This window comes from Netta rufina (genome assembly GCF_964035555.1).
Source record: "Netta rufina genome assembly, chromosome: Z".
Lineage (NCBI taxonomy): Eukaryota > Metazoa > Chordata > Aves > Anseriformes > Anatidae > Netta > Netta rufina.
Window position 1 is genome coordinate 71,820,880 of NC_140126.1, and position 17,901 is coordinate 71,838,780.

The window sequence follows — 17,901 nt, forward strand, 5'->3', positions numbered from 1 at the left end:
CCAATCAGATTTTCTGCATGTAATATTTCTAAGGAAAACATCTAGCCAAGGGTTCATAGGACTATTACATGTAGACCTTACTGGGTACAGTTATTTTTGCAAATATTACAGAAATATTAGAAATGATTATAATGCACACAGCAAAACATTACAATTGATTGGTTGTTTGATGATTCTGTCACATACCTCAGATTTAAGTCTTTCAATTTCTGTGTCTTGATCTTCAAGCTGATGTCGAAGTTGATTGGCTGCAATTTTCTCAGTCTCTACAATTTGCACAAGATGAATGTACTTCTGCATCAGTACCTCCCTTTCAATCAGAATATCTGAATAACTAAAAAAGAAAACATTTAATTTAGTAAAAGTAGCCAGATGTTGTCTTTCATATTTCCTTATGGAATATTGACAGAAAAAAAAAAAAAATCACATTAATGACAAGAAATCTGCAAACGTGCATTTGTTTGACCTAATATAAAATTAATAGCTTAGTCATAAATAATCCAAACCTATGAAGTGTTCAATAATCTTTTTAGAGATAGGAGTCAGCAGTATCCACTATCACAGAACCCAAAGCAAGATAATTGCACTGATCTTTTTAAAAGCTTCTAATTTTCAGCTTAAGCTCAAGAACTCTATTCATTCCATTTCTTTAATTATTTTAAGGGCTGCACTTTTTTTTTGTTTGTTTTTTTCCCCTCTTCCTGTCATCTGTGGGGATTTGGGAGAAGCATTTGATACTTCATCTGAACTATTTCTAATTCTCTCTACCTCTCAGGTTTCTTCAAGGATTCCCATAATAACCTTCAACATTACTATTTTGGTTTGCTAATACCTGTTTTATTTATGAGGTCAGTTTGATATTACTCAAATAAATGCATTTAATCTAATTAGTAACAGGAACTGTGCTATCAGTCCTTTCTTTTATCTTTTAGCTACTTTCCATCAATTAGTATTTTCCTGAAAAGGGACAGTGTCCATAGAGCAATTAAATATCACAACCAGAGCCGTGACGAGCGTCAATAGCTTTAAACTAAAAGAGGGAAGATTTAGATTAAAGGTTAGGAGGAAATTCTTCACTCAGAGGGTGGTGAGGAACTGGAACAGGTTGCCCAGAGAAGCTGTGGATGCCCCATCCCTGGAGAGGTTCAAGGCCAGGCTGGATATGGCTTTGAGCAACCTGGTCTGGTGGGAGGTGTCCCTGCCTATGGCAGGGGGTTGGAACTAGACAAAGTTTAAGGTCCCTTCCAGCCCAAGCCGTTCCGTGATCATATAGGAAGTACTCTTTACAACTTGAGATAAAGAAATCAGCTGTTCCTACTCAACATCTTCACCAGACTGATCTTTCATGTGATTCAATCTCTCTGACATAGATAACTTAAATGTGTGAAAAAGTACAGTCCTATGAAGTGCTTGTTTGCTGGCAATGATTCAGCAAAATCTACAGACATGTACAGCCTCTTTACCTAATCTCTGGGATCTTGTTCCTCTGGGATTTAAATAATTAGCCACTCACTCTAGCTGAGCAGTGTAATCAACCTGCTGGAGGGAAGGGATGCCACCCAGAGGAACCTGGGCAGGCCTGAGAGGTGGGCCTGTGCGAACCTGTGGAGTTCAACAAGGCCACGTGAAAGGTCCTGCACCTGGGCTAGGGCAATCCCAAGCAAAAATACTGGCTGGACAGTGAATGGATAGAGAGGAGCCCTGTGGAGAAGAACCTGGAAGTGCTGGAATTGGGCCTTGAGCAGCCTGGTCTGGTGGGAGGTGTCCCTGCCCATGGCAGCGGGGTTGGAACTGGATGGTCTTTAGGGTCTCTTCCTACCAAAGCCATTCTGGGGTTCTGTGATTTGCACGATAAAGACCAAACACAAAACATGGTAGAAGTAAGGCCTAACATTTGGCAAGGGATCTTTTATTATTTTACGATCTATCATAACTTTCCTGCTATCATGTTTGCACAGGATTTGACAGATGGGATTTTTGGATTGCACATCTTTTCTTTTTTGATTTCTTTCCGCTTGTTACGGCACTCATTTAAAAACAATCATTTCCTATTAAATACTGTGCTGCTTTTATAAATGTAGCAATGTGCATCCTCTTCATCATTTTCAGTATATATATTTACTGCCAATTCAATCAGTATTGGCAGAGTTACATACTTGTGGGGGCACTGTTTAGTACAACCATTAAATTCACTGCTTAACCTAAAAAGCAAGCTTAGATTTAAAATAGAATAAGTTCCCACAGCCACCATAAAGCAAAAGTTTTTCCTCCTTGAATGCATTATGAGAAAAATAGTAAGTGAATTCATTTCAACTGCATTTAATTTCATATTTTTACCACTGCAACTGTAAACAATAAATAGCCAAAATAGTCACTGAGCATCTCTTCCAACAAATAAAACACCATCCCTGAAGAAATCTACTATGGAGCAATCCATATACCTTATGTGGAACAAAAGATAATAACTTAAGAGATTTAGTGCTTTAAAAATGTTTATTAACGATCCTTTCTGTTTTTCAAGAACTGTGGTTTGTTTGTTTTTTTCAGAACTGTAATACTTAGTCTCCTTGCATCTTAAGAAGCATTGGCAAATGATGAGAAGTGTCTGAGTTAGACACATAGGTAGCACTTGAACTTTTACAATGGTAAGAAATGTTACAAAGACAAAAGCATATGTAACTAAGAGGAAAATTTAGTCCTTAGCACCTGAAGCACCACTTTGATTTACATTTAACATGAGAAGTAGACTTTTCTACCCAGAAGCAGATCCAAACAGGTGACAGGCCTCTTCCCCACCCCCCCCCCCCCATTTTTTTTTTGATATTTTTCCTTTTAAAAATTTTCTTTCTTGCTTTCACTAAAAAATGTTTCCATTAAAAAAAAAAAAAAAAAGATAGAGAGATTTGAATTTGTCTTTATTTAAGAACAAGGAAAACACAGAATCATAAAGGGTGAACAGCTGCTATAGTAAGAACTGATGTAAGATTCAGAATACTAACATATACAATGTTTTTCTTTTACTTTTTTTATTATTTTTATTTTTATCCTTTAGGGGAAGAAATTTCATCCAGATTTTTCAGTTTCTTAAGATGCATTAGTCTTTCTTTACTAGAGAATGAGAACTTTACTGTGAAAGACTGAAAAGTTTCTTTTTTTTTTTTCTTTTTGAGATGTATATAGTATATTTTGCTTGGATAGTGGCCTTGGCTGAATAAAATGTCAGTCTCAGCCTGCAAACCAAACATTTCCTTCACTTCTATAATTAGCAGTACAAAAAGGAGTTAATTAGAAAAACCTATGTACACCTACAGTAACTTAGAATAGGTGAGACATTTTTGTTCTCAGAACTGCTACTTGCCCTGGGAAATGAAAATTACATGATTTTGGAATACAGTTCTCTCAGTTCTAACAACCCTTTTCTCTGCATTTTTCAACCCTTTCTTTGCATTTAAGAGTTAAGAGATCATGCCTAAATTGCTAATGTGTATATCCAGCATAATCCCCGGAGCCTTCAAATAGGGCATGGCTTCAATAATGAATCAGCAGGCTTCTCATTGATTATACATGTATACAAAATCAATCATTAAAGAAAATGGTATCAAAGCATTCAAATGTCAAAGGCAGATGAAAAATTCCTAAAACAACCTGTAGGAAGACAGCCTGGATCTAGTTCTCTTGTTAACACATTGTTTAACAGAAGGAAACAACTACTATGAACCATGGATTTCTGTGAGGTGGTGTTAACATTTTACCGAGAGAAGTGATTCTGCAACATTAACACAATAGGTAGTAAGACTCAAAGACTGAGCAATCTGAAAGGTGAGGCTATACCTATCTCTTAATATTGCACGCACAGGCAGATAACTACAAGAACCTTAAGCTTTGACTGATCACTACCTAGCACATAGAGATAGGCAGAAACAAAGCATGTCCTGAAAAAAATATGCCTCATTTAGACCCCATGGGAGTTGACATGCTCTGAAAATATAGGAAAAATGCAGAAATTTAGGAAGTGTCTTATTGTTAGGAACTCCCTTTTGTAGAAGCAGATGAAGATAGAAGTCTCCAGTAGTGATATCAGCAAATACAATGGATTTTTGTACTGAATTCAGAACAGAATTATGGTTATCTGTGCCAGGGAAGCTTTAGGTTAGATATTAGGAGAGATTTCTTTCTGGCATTGGAATGGGCTGCCCAGGGGAGTGGTTTTGTCACCATCCCTGGGGGTCTTCAAGGAATGTTTAGATGTGGTGTTTAATAGCATGGTTTAGTGGTGGACGTGTTCAGTAGTAGATTAAAGGTTGGACTAGATGATCTTGGAAGTGTTTTCCAACCTGAATGATTCTATGATTCTTTGTACTGAATGTTAATTGTACTAAAACTATTCAGGTAGCTGAAAACACCATGCAGTGGACCTGGGCACAACTATTTATGACTCTACCAAATCACCCTAAAGACATGAAATACAAAATGCAACCTAATCAGTTCTTTGTGAAAAGCAGGCAACTTGACTTTGGGGGTGTTGCATGCAAAAGAAATTGCAAATCCATCTGCCAGTTTGAACTACCCTCAAGCAGTTATAGGAATCCTCACCAAAGGAGGAACAGCTTCCAGCCAGGTTTTTAAGTCTACTATCATACTAACACCCACACAGTGGATGGTAAAAGTTACAACAAAATTTACACAATCCACCCCTATGACTGTGACAATGTGATTTGTGAGACCACCTGTACACAATTACAATTAAGCTTTAATGAATTCCTTATCATATGGGATATCAAAGATGACCTATGGCTGTGAGTTACAGGGCTGGGGCTTACTGGAAAATATAAAATTAAGATGGACTTTCAGACACAGTAGGACAGCTGTTTAAAAAGGCTGTAAAACTGGTGTCAGCTGATTTCCAGTCAAACAGATGGAAAATGGCGCTTGGACTAATGAACAACTACAGCAATCAGGGTGAGGCGTAGGGGGTGATATACTAGGAAACATGCAAAGTCCACACCCCAAACAGCTCTTGATTTTTCTAACTGAGATATGGAAATAAACTGGAACACAAACCCTTTCAAAAGAGTGGCCCCAACAGCCACTGGAAAGTTTGTGAAACCAAGCCAAGTGAGTTGGCGAATCGCTCTAGGACCATGGATAATGTGGAGGGGAATGCTACCCTCTTATGAGACAGTGAGACAATCCTGAAAACACACCTCATTAATCACCCATCAAACTCCAAAACACGGGGCCCGCTACAACTCACACAAAATGAGCAGCTGTTTCAATTGTTCTGGCACTCTTTTATCCAAGAAAATCTCACTATAGGAATTCATCTACAAACAAACTTGGGCAGAAAGGCACATTACTCCCTTATGCAAAACTGGGACATAATTCAACAGCAGATATAAAGTACAGACCAAATACAATGGGAAGGCATACTCCTCACTACATGAACTGAGGCTCCACTGAGCTGTTAAGAACTTGTAGCTACTGTCTCAGGAGGATGGGATTGGTGGGATTTCAAGGATTTACTTAGAAAACAACTACCACACCAATCACCTGGACAGCCATAATTACCAATACAATTATCACAGCCTTTGGAGTTTTTTGTCTACCTAAAGCGTTGTGTGCTGATACGGAAATGACAGAGATGGGAAATACAACAGGAACTTATCTGCCAAGACATGCAAGCCCCCCTCATGAACTTAAGGAGCACTTTGCCGCAGCAAAGATGTCAGCTACAGGAACATAGCTCTCCTGGGGGATAAGACAGGTTTCCAGGAGCAAGAAGCACAGGTGGCACAGTCCTCTCTGGTTCTGTTTCTAAGGGTGGAAATGTTAGGGTGTGTGACAAAAGACAGATTTTAACAAACACAAATAATCTGAGCCCCCTGTCCTGGCTACTCCCATGGCTATCATAGACCAACCAGCCCATTAATGGCCCACCTCCACAGGAATGGTCACAGTGTCAGGCAGGGGAACCCCAATGGTCCAGTCAAGAAACAAATACCCAGCTCCTGTCATTGACAAAGGGAAATCCATCAAGCTGAGTCAGTGGAAAAGCTCTCTGGATCACATTTTAAACTGAAAACGTTTTTCCCTACAGAGGTATGAAATATACTACCTAATGCTGTACAAGACTCATTATAGCATGCTTATAGGAGGAACCAAGGGCAAGGAAAGGGAGAGCTCAAGGAGGTTCACAGAACAAGAGGAGGAAAGCAGACAGTTACAGGGATAAAAGGAGATGAAAACTCACATGTAAAGAGATTGCTGATGCAGTACACTCGTCTGGCCATGCCCGGCACAGTCTGCTGTCTTTGCATTGAACTCAGTGTCTGTTTGCCTGGGTCAGAGAACTCTGTATAAGCATGCATGAAGCTCTAAGTGCCAGCATGTGCAGTTGGGACCGCAGGCCATGGGGCCCTGTGTCTGCAGTGCCTGGAGAGGCAGAGGTGTGTGCATATTGTGTGTGTGTGTGTCAGGGAGCAATTGCTAGTGAGTATCAGGCCAGGCTAGCCAGTGGATCAGATTAGATCCTTGGAAGCTTGGTACTGAAGAGGCAGCAAAACTGGGATCATCAGAGAGTCTGCAAGTTGTCTATTGCCACTGAAGATCCTGTTCAGCTACTGAGAAGACCATGAGGTTGGGTGACTGACTAAGAAATGCATTTGCACACGTGTGTTTCTCTGTGACAGCTGGAAATGAGCATATCCAAGGGCCAGATACCAGCTAGGCCGAGTGTATAAGGCCAGTCACTGGAGCAATCCTCACCCCTCAGCGAGGTGGACTTAGGACCAGCAACTGAAATGAGACTGGAGGCCTGGAGTGCACATTTCCAGCTTCCAGCAACAGGGGAGACCAAGGATCCAGGGCCAGTTCCTGGACAGACTGAATGTATAGGCTGTTTATTTGAGGGATCCGTATTGTATGTATGCATATTTTTCCATTTAACATACCTTCAACCTGATCAGCCAGGAAAGGAAACTGGATAAGGCTGCTGATGATGTCCATACCTGCAAGGGTGCTGCATGTTTCTGCCTGTGCTGGTCTGTGTAGTCAGCTATGTTTGCATGTGTGCTCATCTGTGTTGGGAATACATGCTGAGGCTCACCTCTGGTTCAGCCTGGGTACAAGAAGGAGAGGCAGCATTGCTTCTGTCACGCTACCAGATCTGGCAACCCTTGTCATTTTGTTCTGTGGATCTAGTCAGACATTATTTGAAAGGCAGATATAAGACTGCTTTGCACATGTTCTAAGAATTACTAAAATCCTTTCAGATCTGTTCCCAGCCAACTGGAAACAACAAAATTGTTGTTATTATTACCTGTACAATGTGAAGGCATTAGTAGCAAAGGTGCTTGCTGTGAGCTTCTGGGCAGCTCTGAGCTAGCACGCTGAGCTTAGAACTGTCTGCAAAATGCTCTGCAAAATACACCCTGCATTATCAGGCAACAGTGTGCCAACAAACCTGAAGAATGATCCTTTTCTTTAAGAGCTGCTAGTTTGAGGGCAGTAGTTCATCATATGCTTTAAACAGCAAAGTAGCTGAAAGAAACACTCCCACTCTTCTCACCCACACAGCACACTTGCTCTCCTACGTCTCACCCATCTATTTCCCTTCTCCTTGCGTGGTGAACACAGGTGTACTGTGTGGATGTGTAGTGAACAGATCCAGTGAACTGAGACAGATTAAAGCTAAGCTGGCAAAGAACAAGCAACACATCATTCTTTTTAGTGCATATCAGTTTCCCAATTAAGTTCACACTTGTGGCAGCCTGAGGGAAGGGTTGGTAAAGGTGTGGGAATGAATGGCTGACTGAGCAGAACAACAGCTGTTTCTTTCAGGAGCAATGTGGGCTTGTGCAGGTTTAAAGCATATGCAAAACTACAGCCTGGGGTGCTTAGTTCAAGATTTTCCAATAAGGTAAAGTAGAAAATACCAAAAAAAATGATGAGTACTGCATACACATTAAAAAATGAAACCTAACAGGTTTTCAGTTAAACGCAAAAAAATATATATTAAAACCATAGAAGAATGTGTAAGAGAAAGTAAAAAGACAGTCGCAGTCTACTGATGGTGAAACAGAGTTTTGCATAAGAGAACAAGTTCTGGAACAAAATTGCCAGACAGAAATCCCACTTGCAGTCACTGATGGAGGAGCCAGGGTTTGCCAAGAACGAATCCACCAGTAACGAAGTGTAATTCGGAAGAAGTAAACGTTACTCCACCACTCTGGGTATTATGGAAAACCTGAAACACTAAAAATTGAAATAAAATGAAAAGCAGGTGTAGCGCACAGTGAATGGAGTCCCAGTAGAATATGTTGAATTGCATATCCTATTGCAAGCTGATAAGCCATCCTCCCTCAGATGAGGAGGAGGCTGTATGGAGGTGAACATAAGCACTGCAGAATCTAACTGCAGCACAAAAAAAAGCCTGCCAGCTCTCAAAGAGTGTGTACAGTACTCCCTAAGTGATAAACAGTAACTTACCACCCATAGTGAAATCTTCCAAGAAACAATAGACAATGCCAGTGCAGAAAGTCTTTAATTATTTATTTGCATCCAAAAAAAAAAAAAAAACTAATTATTGAAGTGGGACGTGTATATAATAAGATGGAAAGGGCTATTTTTTCAACTCTATGTTTGTAACTTGCAAATTAAACCACATGAAAGAGACTCTGATGACTGCAAACATGCATTTGGCAAAAAGTCATAAAAAGCAATCCAAAATTAGATTTTGTATACATTAATCTAAAACAAAACAAAGTAAACAAACCCACAACACAAAAAAGCCAACCTACTTTGTCTCAGCTAAAACATGGATTGCCATCACTGATGTATTCACCCAGAACAAGATATTCCCACACCTATTTTCAGTTTAATGGTAAGGGGGGATGTTCTTAGCACCTCCTCAGATTTTTACCTAAGATATCTGAGATATTGCAAAAAAGTATCTCCAAAGGCTACACAAACTGTCACTTAGCAATTCAAAACAAAAGTCTGAGGGAAGGGTCAGAAACATCTTATGTATCAAACAAAAAGCTAGAGATTCAAAAAGTTGCTTCTGCAACTTCTCCCCATATGTCAAAAATAAAGACAAACAAGAAAAAATTCTGCTGTTATGATGAAGGAAAAAATAACCCCTGAGACAACATTGTTTTATTATTTTTTATTTAATTAAGTTGTCAAAAATGTTAGGGAATAGCCTAAAACTATTATTTCTACTTCTCAGTTATATATTTATATATCTTTAGTGAAACTCAAGTAACTATTATTTGGTCAAGTAACTGTTATGCAACTCCAGGTGTTTTTTGCTAGGTACAACACAAAGCAAAAATAAAGAAATTTGCACCGAAGTAGAAAAACATCAGAATAATGAGGTAACCACAAGAGTGTCCAACACTCCATGTTCAGCAGCTAAGTTTCCACAGAGTTTTTGGTGCTTGCAGGTATTTTCTCAAGATATAATACTAGAACATGAAAAGCAAGGACCAAGTCCCCAAAAATTTTCAGAAATTTAAATAACAGGAAATTTAAATAATAGGAAATTTAAAACCTATGAATAATAATACATAAAAAATAATTAATTAAAAATCTCTCAAATGACATAGGGCCCTGAGAATACTCCTCACAGTTATGTCCATAGTTCCATATTATTATAACTGTCGCTTCAGATGATAAGCACAAATAGAAGTGAAAAAGTTATATAGTACAAGGGAGATGAACACACTGATCTCTTCCTTAGCAGAACAGAGACTCACTCTTCTGAATGTTGCGCTGGTAACAATCTGGCAGATGCAAAATTCAAGACTAACCTCTTCTGAGCAAGTTTGTCAATATTTTCAATTGCGTGTTTTTTAAAGCTGGCTTAATATTTTGTTAAGTGCTGCCATGGAAATTCGTGTGTGATATTTTTATGGAATGAATGTCCTAAGAAGAAATTGTAACTCAGTGTTGTGAGCTCTTCTTGGTTATAAGCCTTTCATACCAGGCAACAGAAAGGAAGAAAACTATCCTCAGAAAAGGGAACGTGCTGCAGAATCCTGCTTTCCCCAGATGCCCTTACCATGAGGCAAAAAAGTCAAACTCTTTTCTTCCTTTCCTTGCTGTCATACTTCACAAAAGAAATTGACCCAAATTCAGTAGCAAGGTGAACAGTTCTCTCATCTCACCTGAACAACATAGAACTGTCTGCTGGTGTTATGGGCTGAGAACTCAACACCCCATATCTTCTCCATTTCTGAAATAGTGTGCTCACTGACAGGACTATTATGCAAAATGTGGCTCATGATACCACAATGCAGCAGGTGCTTTCCAAGAAAGCATAAGACCTGTTCAGTCAGGTACCACCACTAAGAAAATGATAAAGATCCAGAGACTGGGTGTCTAGAAGAGACAGGGCCTGGAGCTGCAGGGACTAATTTCAGAGGGTCTAAATTAAAAACTGCTCCCTGGTGTTGTTTCTTTTTAGTTATAAAACGCAACCACTTCTGTTTACATGGCTTAGGTTCTAAGCAACTCAGAAACTGTCTTCTTCCTTTTGCGTTACCATGGTATTGTAGATTAGCTGAGGTTAGTATGTAAGAGAGGAGGCTGGAGATAGTGCATTTCAGCAAAGACACTTGCCTCTGCAGCCCATGTCTCAAACCTGCAGTTAGCAGATTTTCTTTTAGTTTAAACTGTAAAGCTTGCATATTTGCTGATCATACTTTTTTCGGGGAAATATTACTGCATGGCTGGAAGCACTACTATGCCTGCCATTCACAAGACTGACCATCATTCAGAACTTCATTTTTGAAGAAGAAATTTTATCATAATATCATAAAAATGGCTTGACAATGGTTTCTTACATTTATTCCTGTGTAAGAGCTTTTGAATACTGATTCATTCATTCAGCAGATCACTTATTTCTTCATTCATACAGCACACTTTGCCTTTGATGGACACTAACTGTAGGAGTTGTTTCCAGTAAAAGGGCATTCTTGAACAAGTTCCAACTGAACTCAATCACTTGCAAATGATAAAATACTGCGCTGTATGCACAAACTGATAAACACATTTTTTCTGTAACATATCCATGAATTGCAAGTAACATACATCCAATACACTGTTAAATGTATTTTTGTTTAGAGAGTGAGTGAATTTAGGTTTTTAAATTACTAACAATTTGTTTATAATAAAACAGAGGTTAAGATCAATGATCAGGTTTCATACCTAGCTTGGTGAATAGCTTCTACCCATTCATCTCCATCAACTTCATCCTCACAACGGAGCTCCAGTGGCTTCTGCCCTTCATGGCCAAATAGAACAGTAAAGTAATACTGCAAATTAAAACAAGAAAAAACAAAAGTTCAGAAACTCTTTTAAATAAAATGGATACATAAAATTTCAAAAAAGAATCTGACTTTTTAAATTCAGTGCACACTATTGCCAGCCTAGGAAAACGTGTTTTAAGCCACCAGTCATGAAACACAGATTGAAGATGAAAATAAATCTGTAACATATTCTCCTCTGAATTGATGTAATGGCTTTCATGCAACTTACCATAATTTATTATTCTTAAACTTCCACAAACAAGACAACAGAATATAATTCCCTCAGTAGCTTCTACGGTCAAATACAATAGTGGGTGTCAAATACAAGTGGAGTGTCCATAGTTCTTTTTTTCTTGCACTTTTTCAGCTGAGATTTTTCTTAGATGCCATCACAAGGATACCAAATACAGTAATGACACAACTTCATCACAAGAATGTACACTGGGTCTAGATGATTTCTTCACCATTGCAAAAGAACGAGACAAAACTTCTTGTTTCCCACACTCCGAAAACTTTTTTCCCTTCTTTTGAGAAGCCCCAGCCATAATCATCATTGCAACATATATATATATTTATATATATATATGTTTTTTTAAATGAAAATGCTGTTCATAAAAGAAGCATCATATCTTTGATGGCATTTCTTACATAGAGGACTTCATTTGTGGCATGTTCTGTAGAACGCAGAATTTCAAAGAAGTTTTTGCCATTTTCATAATGTAGTCTTACCTAATAGGGAGGGGAAAACCTCCTGTCATCTACTTTAAAACACATTTCACAAGGTTACTTACAATCAGATAGTAAACAGTATTATTCTGATTTAGGTGAAAACAGGTGAGAAAATGTTCTAACTATACACACACTGGTAATTTCAATAGATGCCTTAAATGCAGCCATTAGCAAGCCAGCTGTTTCACAGGTGGGGGCACCTGTGATGGGCCTGCCCACACACAGCCTGCAGTTTCTAGATTCAGTGTGATTCAGGAGGTCTTGGAGCCAAACATTTCGTCACTAGACTATTCAGTTTTCTTCAATATCTACAATTTTTTAACCTCTCTTCCTTCATCATCACAATTAACAGGGAACTTACTGTAACCACATGGCAGCAATCATTTTTTGGAATCTAACAGCAAATTACACACTCACTCCAGCCAGCAAGTGAGGTATGCAATTTACATTCTCCCACTCCATGAGCCACTGTTTACAGCAGTAAGTAACCTGAAGTGATGTCAACAAACATTCTGCTTTCCTTGTCAAATCCACAGCTCAGCTGGGAAAAAAAAAAAAAAAAAAAAAAAGTGGGAAAGAAAAAAAAAACTCTCCAAGCCAAACAAAGTACTGGGGATCAAGAAAATAAAAACCACCTCAGAATAAAAAAAGCATTTCCAAGGCAGGAGGAAGCATAAACAAGAAACAGAAGGGATGAAATTTTACCTACAGAGAATTGGCTGCAGATATTGTCAACATTTATAATGAATTCTGTCCCTAAAAAAAAAAAAAGAGTGTTTCAGCCTTTTATTGGCCCCTCCTTAAGCATCTGGCAGCCTGCTGTGCAGGCGAAACACACAGGTCAGCTGCACAGTCTGCACAGAGCAGGTTCAATACACCCCTGGTGAATTAGATTCACTGGCACCAGCACTGTGCGTGCACCTGTATTTGCATCTAGGTTTGTGCCTGGGGACTTCACATTTACAAAACCCATCTGCCTCTGAGCTTCTGATTTTGTTCCTACGTTTGCTTTCATTTTAGGTAACATGAGTACATATGATGGCATTCCACAAAAAGAAAACTGTTCATCTGTGAATTGTATTATTTACTAAAAACTGTTATATGTATACAAAACTTTTTTTCATACAGAAGACCACAAATACTGCAGGATCAGCAGCAGATGATTAAAACAACGGAAGCAAGACAAAATAAGCAGAAATATTCACATTTTAAGAGGCCATGCAAAGAAAGTTCAGGCCCAGACCAGCTGAGTTTTTGAAAGAAAAATACTTGAGTGCACAGCCAAAGTTCAATAAATCATTCAAAGGACAATCTTAGTTTTTCTAATTTTTTTCAGTTGCTTAATCCTGCATTTTTCAACAGTAAATCACTTTTCTTTCCATTTTTTTTTTCCATTAAAAGGAAAAAAAAAAAAAAAAAGAGTTCCATAAGATTGTTCAGATGGTTCATAACAGTGTTAGACAAAAGCTTTTATAATCATGCAGTGCAGCTGAAGTATCAATCCAGCATCAGTATCAATTATCACTTGATTATCCAGAAGTCAACACTATATTAAGCAAAATGCAAGCAAAGTATTATAGCACACCTCTAAAAAGAATCTCTAAGTCACCCCTGAATTTTAACTCCTTTTGAAATAAATGTCATTTATCCAGCAAAGCATCTTACTATAAGAAAATACGATGGCATCCATGATGCTGTCCTGCATATTCAAGTTTATGATGAATGTGAATGGACTTACGTAAGTATATCTATTTATACACAGATATATAATTTTAGCACTACCATGCTATCTGATAAACAATTCAGCTTCCACTTCACTGCAATTTATACAGTATAGGTAAAAAACACCTTTCTGTATACACCCTATTAGTTTTCTGAAGTGATGATAGTAAGTATTTATGAACTACAGGGCACATTTACACCAACTATCATCATCATCATTCATCAGGTCTGTTGGACACGCAGGCAGGCACTCATGTTTCAAATTAAGCCCATGGTTTGGTTGGACAATTTTTTATTATTATTATTGTTTCCTCTAAAAGTCCTTAGTCTCACAGAAGATAAAATGAACAATTTGTATTTTGATATAAAACATACACGTTTGTTTCATTTAAAGGTACCTTTTCAGTATTCATATAAGCACGAGAAAAATAAGTCTTCGTGTTAACTGAAAGATCTTTGCCAGAGAACTTCTCCTAAGCTGACACTAGACAAGGACACTACCACTAGAGGAATATTACTGAGTATCACGTCTCTGGCTGTAATCTACCTAGCACTGCTCCAAGTTCCTTCCTATGGTGAGAAGGGAAGACCACGAAATGAGCTGATCATTACTTCTACTTCAGAGACATGACCGGAACAAGACTAAAAACATGACAGAAAGTACTTCACCAGAGCATTTCAATGCCACTCATTATTATGCTGAAAACTCAGCATTAATATATATAACTTCATCCTCATAAAGTTGTCCAGATAATAGCTGTATTCAAAATAAGGCAGCAAAAGGTTTAATGTTACCATGCTTTCTAAAAGGGGAAAAACATGATGTTTTCTGGAAAAAAATAAAAAAATAAAAAAATAATAATAATAAAATAAAATAAAATAAAATAAAATAAAATAAAATAAAATAAAATAAAATAAAATAAAATAAAATAAAATAAAAAAGAAAATACATGCCTTATAGCCAACACCTCTTTTAGAGCATACTAGGGTAGATTTGCCATCAATACAAACACCCTGAAGACTAAATTTCTCAACAACAGCATGCTGTTTCCCTTGTGACTGATGAGAGCATTTGCTGTTTATGAGGTGAGAGTCACACCAACACGGGCAGCACTCTCCCAATAAGCAGGGATGGTCCCGCAGCTCACTCTTTTCTCTCCACCTCACATGGAATCTGCAAAGGATATCTCTGCTCTGTCCCTTGATAACTCATTGCTGTGCCTATTTCATCTGTTTACTACTTTTTGTCCCCTAGCACTGAGGTAATCCGACATATCTTTTCCATTTGTAAATTAGCAGCGACACTCACAAAAGAAACAACTATTTGAAGTTACTGAGACACCAGAGGACCAGGAGGAACAAGCACGAATCGTCCCGTAGTGGTGCTGCCACATGTCACAGACTGAAAAGCTACTTCCACAGGTAATAATGCTGCCTGACATCTCCTATTACAAGCTCCTGCCTTCCGCTCCTTGTAAATTTGACCAGCTTTCAGTGCCTGGATGGAAAAACTCGTACCGTATAAAAGATGCATGTGTCAACAGTGGTTTTGCTATCTTATCCTTTCCTCAGCACAGCATATAAACATTTAAATTATGTTTCAAAGGACTCCAAGGTGACTACCAAATGTAGTACTGTGGGCTTGTAAATGATTGTAGTGGGGTAATAGCTACTTGCCTATGCATTGCTTTTCCCTAAATTTTCCTTATTAAACATAAAATTAATTTTCTTCATAGTACACTAAAAGAAAAAAAAAAAATAAACATTTTAAAGCTTAAGCATGTTATTTCCTAACATTTCCTAATGTTATTTCCTGATCTGTCAATGACTTAACGTGCAGTTCTGATGTCATCATTCAGGCCAGGACCTTCAGAAGAATTTAAAAAGAAAATTCCAATCATTATATTGAAGAGAATGGCAAGTACAAATGAATACCAAGCACATGTATACCAAGTACAAATGTATACCAACTGTGTACCTTTGTATACCAAGATTGCTACTGAAAATTAAGTCTTAGAATAGATTATAGAATTATCAAGGTTGGAAAAGACCTCCAAGATATCTGGTCCAACCACCCCCCTACCACCAGTCACCCACTATACCATGTCCTTAAGCACCACATCCAGCCTTTCCTTGAACACCCCCAGGGATGGTGATGCCACCACTTCCCTGGGCAACCCGTTCCAATGCCTGTCCACTCTTTCTGAGAAGAAATGTCTCCTAATTTCCAACCTAAACCTCCCCTGGTACAACTTGAGGCCATTTCCTCTGGTCCTACCACTAGTTACCTGTGAGAAGAGGCCACTCTGCCCCAAGCCTGTAGCACTGCATGAGTTATTGTGGCCAAAGTGCAGTACCCAGCACTTAGCCATGTTGAACCTCATCCCATTGGTCTCTGCCCATCAATCTGGGCACCAGTCTGGGTCCCTCTGCAGGGCCTTCTTACCCTCTGGCATACCGACACTTCCCCCCAACTTCCTGTCATCTGCAGACTTACTGAGGGTGCACTCAACGACTTTGTCTTAACAAAGGCATGTCTTCGACATGAAATAATGAGGAAGCTTAAACATTTGCTGTATCATTGACGCTTACATTCACAACCTGATGTTTATAAGGGCACACCGAAAATCTTTTGAGGGTAAAAGAGATGGGAAAGACAACTAATTAAGATAGAAGGAGACAGGCTAGAAATATTTCTCATTCTTGACTTCCAAGGAAATTTTGAGAGTCTGGAAATCTGTATGCAATCTCAAGCGCTAGGAAATAATTATTGGGCAAAAGAGGACAATCACTGCAGCAATCCATGATTCTCCAGCAATCCTTGAAAGAAAAGCAGCAAACCACTGTCTAAATCAAAGCAGCTTGTACTATTCAAGGACATGTTAACTCATGAAGTTTTCAGATGTCTTCTACTGCCCAAGCTCTCAAATATAAAACATCACATGTATTTTATATTTCTTAAATCCTACAGAAAGAGGAGGAAAGGAAAAAGTGTTTTTGGAAGAAGGCAGCATCCCTAAAGTGAATAACAGTGCAGAAGGATGAGGGTGTGGAGGTGAGGAAAATGTTGGGCAGGGGTAAGCAACAATCCCTTCCCATCACTGGATCACAAGGATGTTAGGAGTGGGAAGGAAGGGAAATATTTTTCTTTAAATCATGGGAAAGTAAATGCCAGGGCTGGGTTTTGCCCTATCTTGGGATTTGCTGTGCCACTAGCACTGGCCGGAAATGTGTAGCCCATTGTTATTAAATTAACATGAAAACAGACAGGAGGGTGAAAAGTATGACATTTTTTTTTTTTTTTAAGTTTCTAGGAAGATCTACAAAGCCAATGCAGTTCATATTTGTATCACACCAATTAGTTAGAAACCATAACAAGAACAGAATTAGTGGATATTAGACTTAATACGATGTTCTTGGGAAAAGTCACTATTTTTATATAAAAAGATGTCATCTCCTCTAAACCCAGCAGAGTTCTCTTAAGGGGTCAACAAGCATTTGGATTGCAAAGATACAGTTTTCAAAATGTTTTTGACAGATTTTAAAGGAACTAAACATCCAGGACTTAAAACAATAATGTCCTTCCATTGATAAAAAGAAGAAAAAAAAATCAAAAGCTAGGAAATAATTTGAATATTGGACCATCTGTCAGTTCTGACAATGGAAAAAGGTCATCAAGACAATTCTTCAGAGAATTGCGCTGAGGACTGGAACAACAGATTACAAAGGATGACAAAGTTTGTTAATTATTCAAGATAGTAATGACAAGAACCTATTATGAAGAACTGCAGACTCAACACGCTTGAGTTACTGGACAATAAAATGGCAGATGAAGTTTGTTGCACACAAATGTAAAGTGACACAGATGAGGCAAAATATTCCAGGTTTCACATGTGAAAAGATGGGCTCTGTGCTTGGTACTGCCACTCCGAAGTAAGAACCTGGGATTTTGACAAATAATCCCATGAAAACAACAGTGCATTGCTCAGCAGCTGCCAAAAAAAAAAGCAAATGAGAATGCTAGGGACAATTAGGAAAGAAACATAACAAAGCAGGCAAGACTATTAGGCTATAAAACATCTTGAGTAATGTGAGCACTTATACACGTTTAGTCGTTACAGTTATACTCTGATTGATT

At 38.4% G+C, this 17,901-nt stretch overlaps 1 protein-coding gene across 1 annotated transcript in view; it reads right to left on the reverse strand.

Annotated features, from left to right (window-relative positions):
* RASGRF2 (Ras protein specific guanine nucleotide releasing factor 2) overlaps window positions 1-17,901 on the reverse strand; it is a 138,931-nt gene that overhangs the window by 83,054 nt on the left and 37,976 nt on the right. The window contains exons 2-3 of the mRNA XM_084305512.1: window positions 11,212-11,318; window positions 187-334 (exon numbers count right to left, since the gene is read on the reverse strand). Of these exons, the coding sequence (XP_084161638.1) occupies window positions 187-334; window positions 11,212-11,318 (255 nt within the window). The remainder of the gene's footprint in view (window positions 1-186; window positions 335-11,211; window positions 11,319-17,901) is intronic.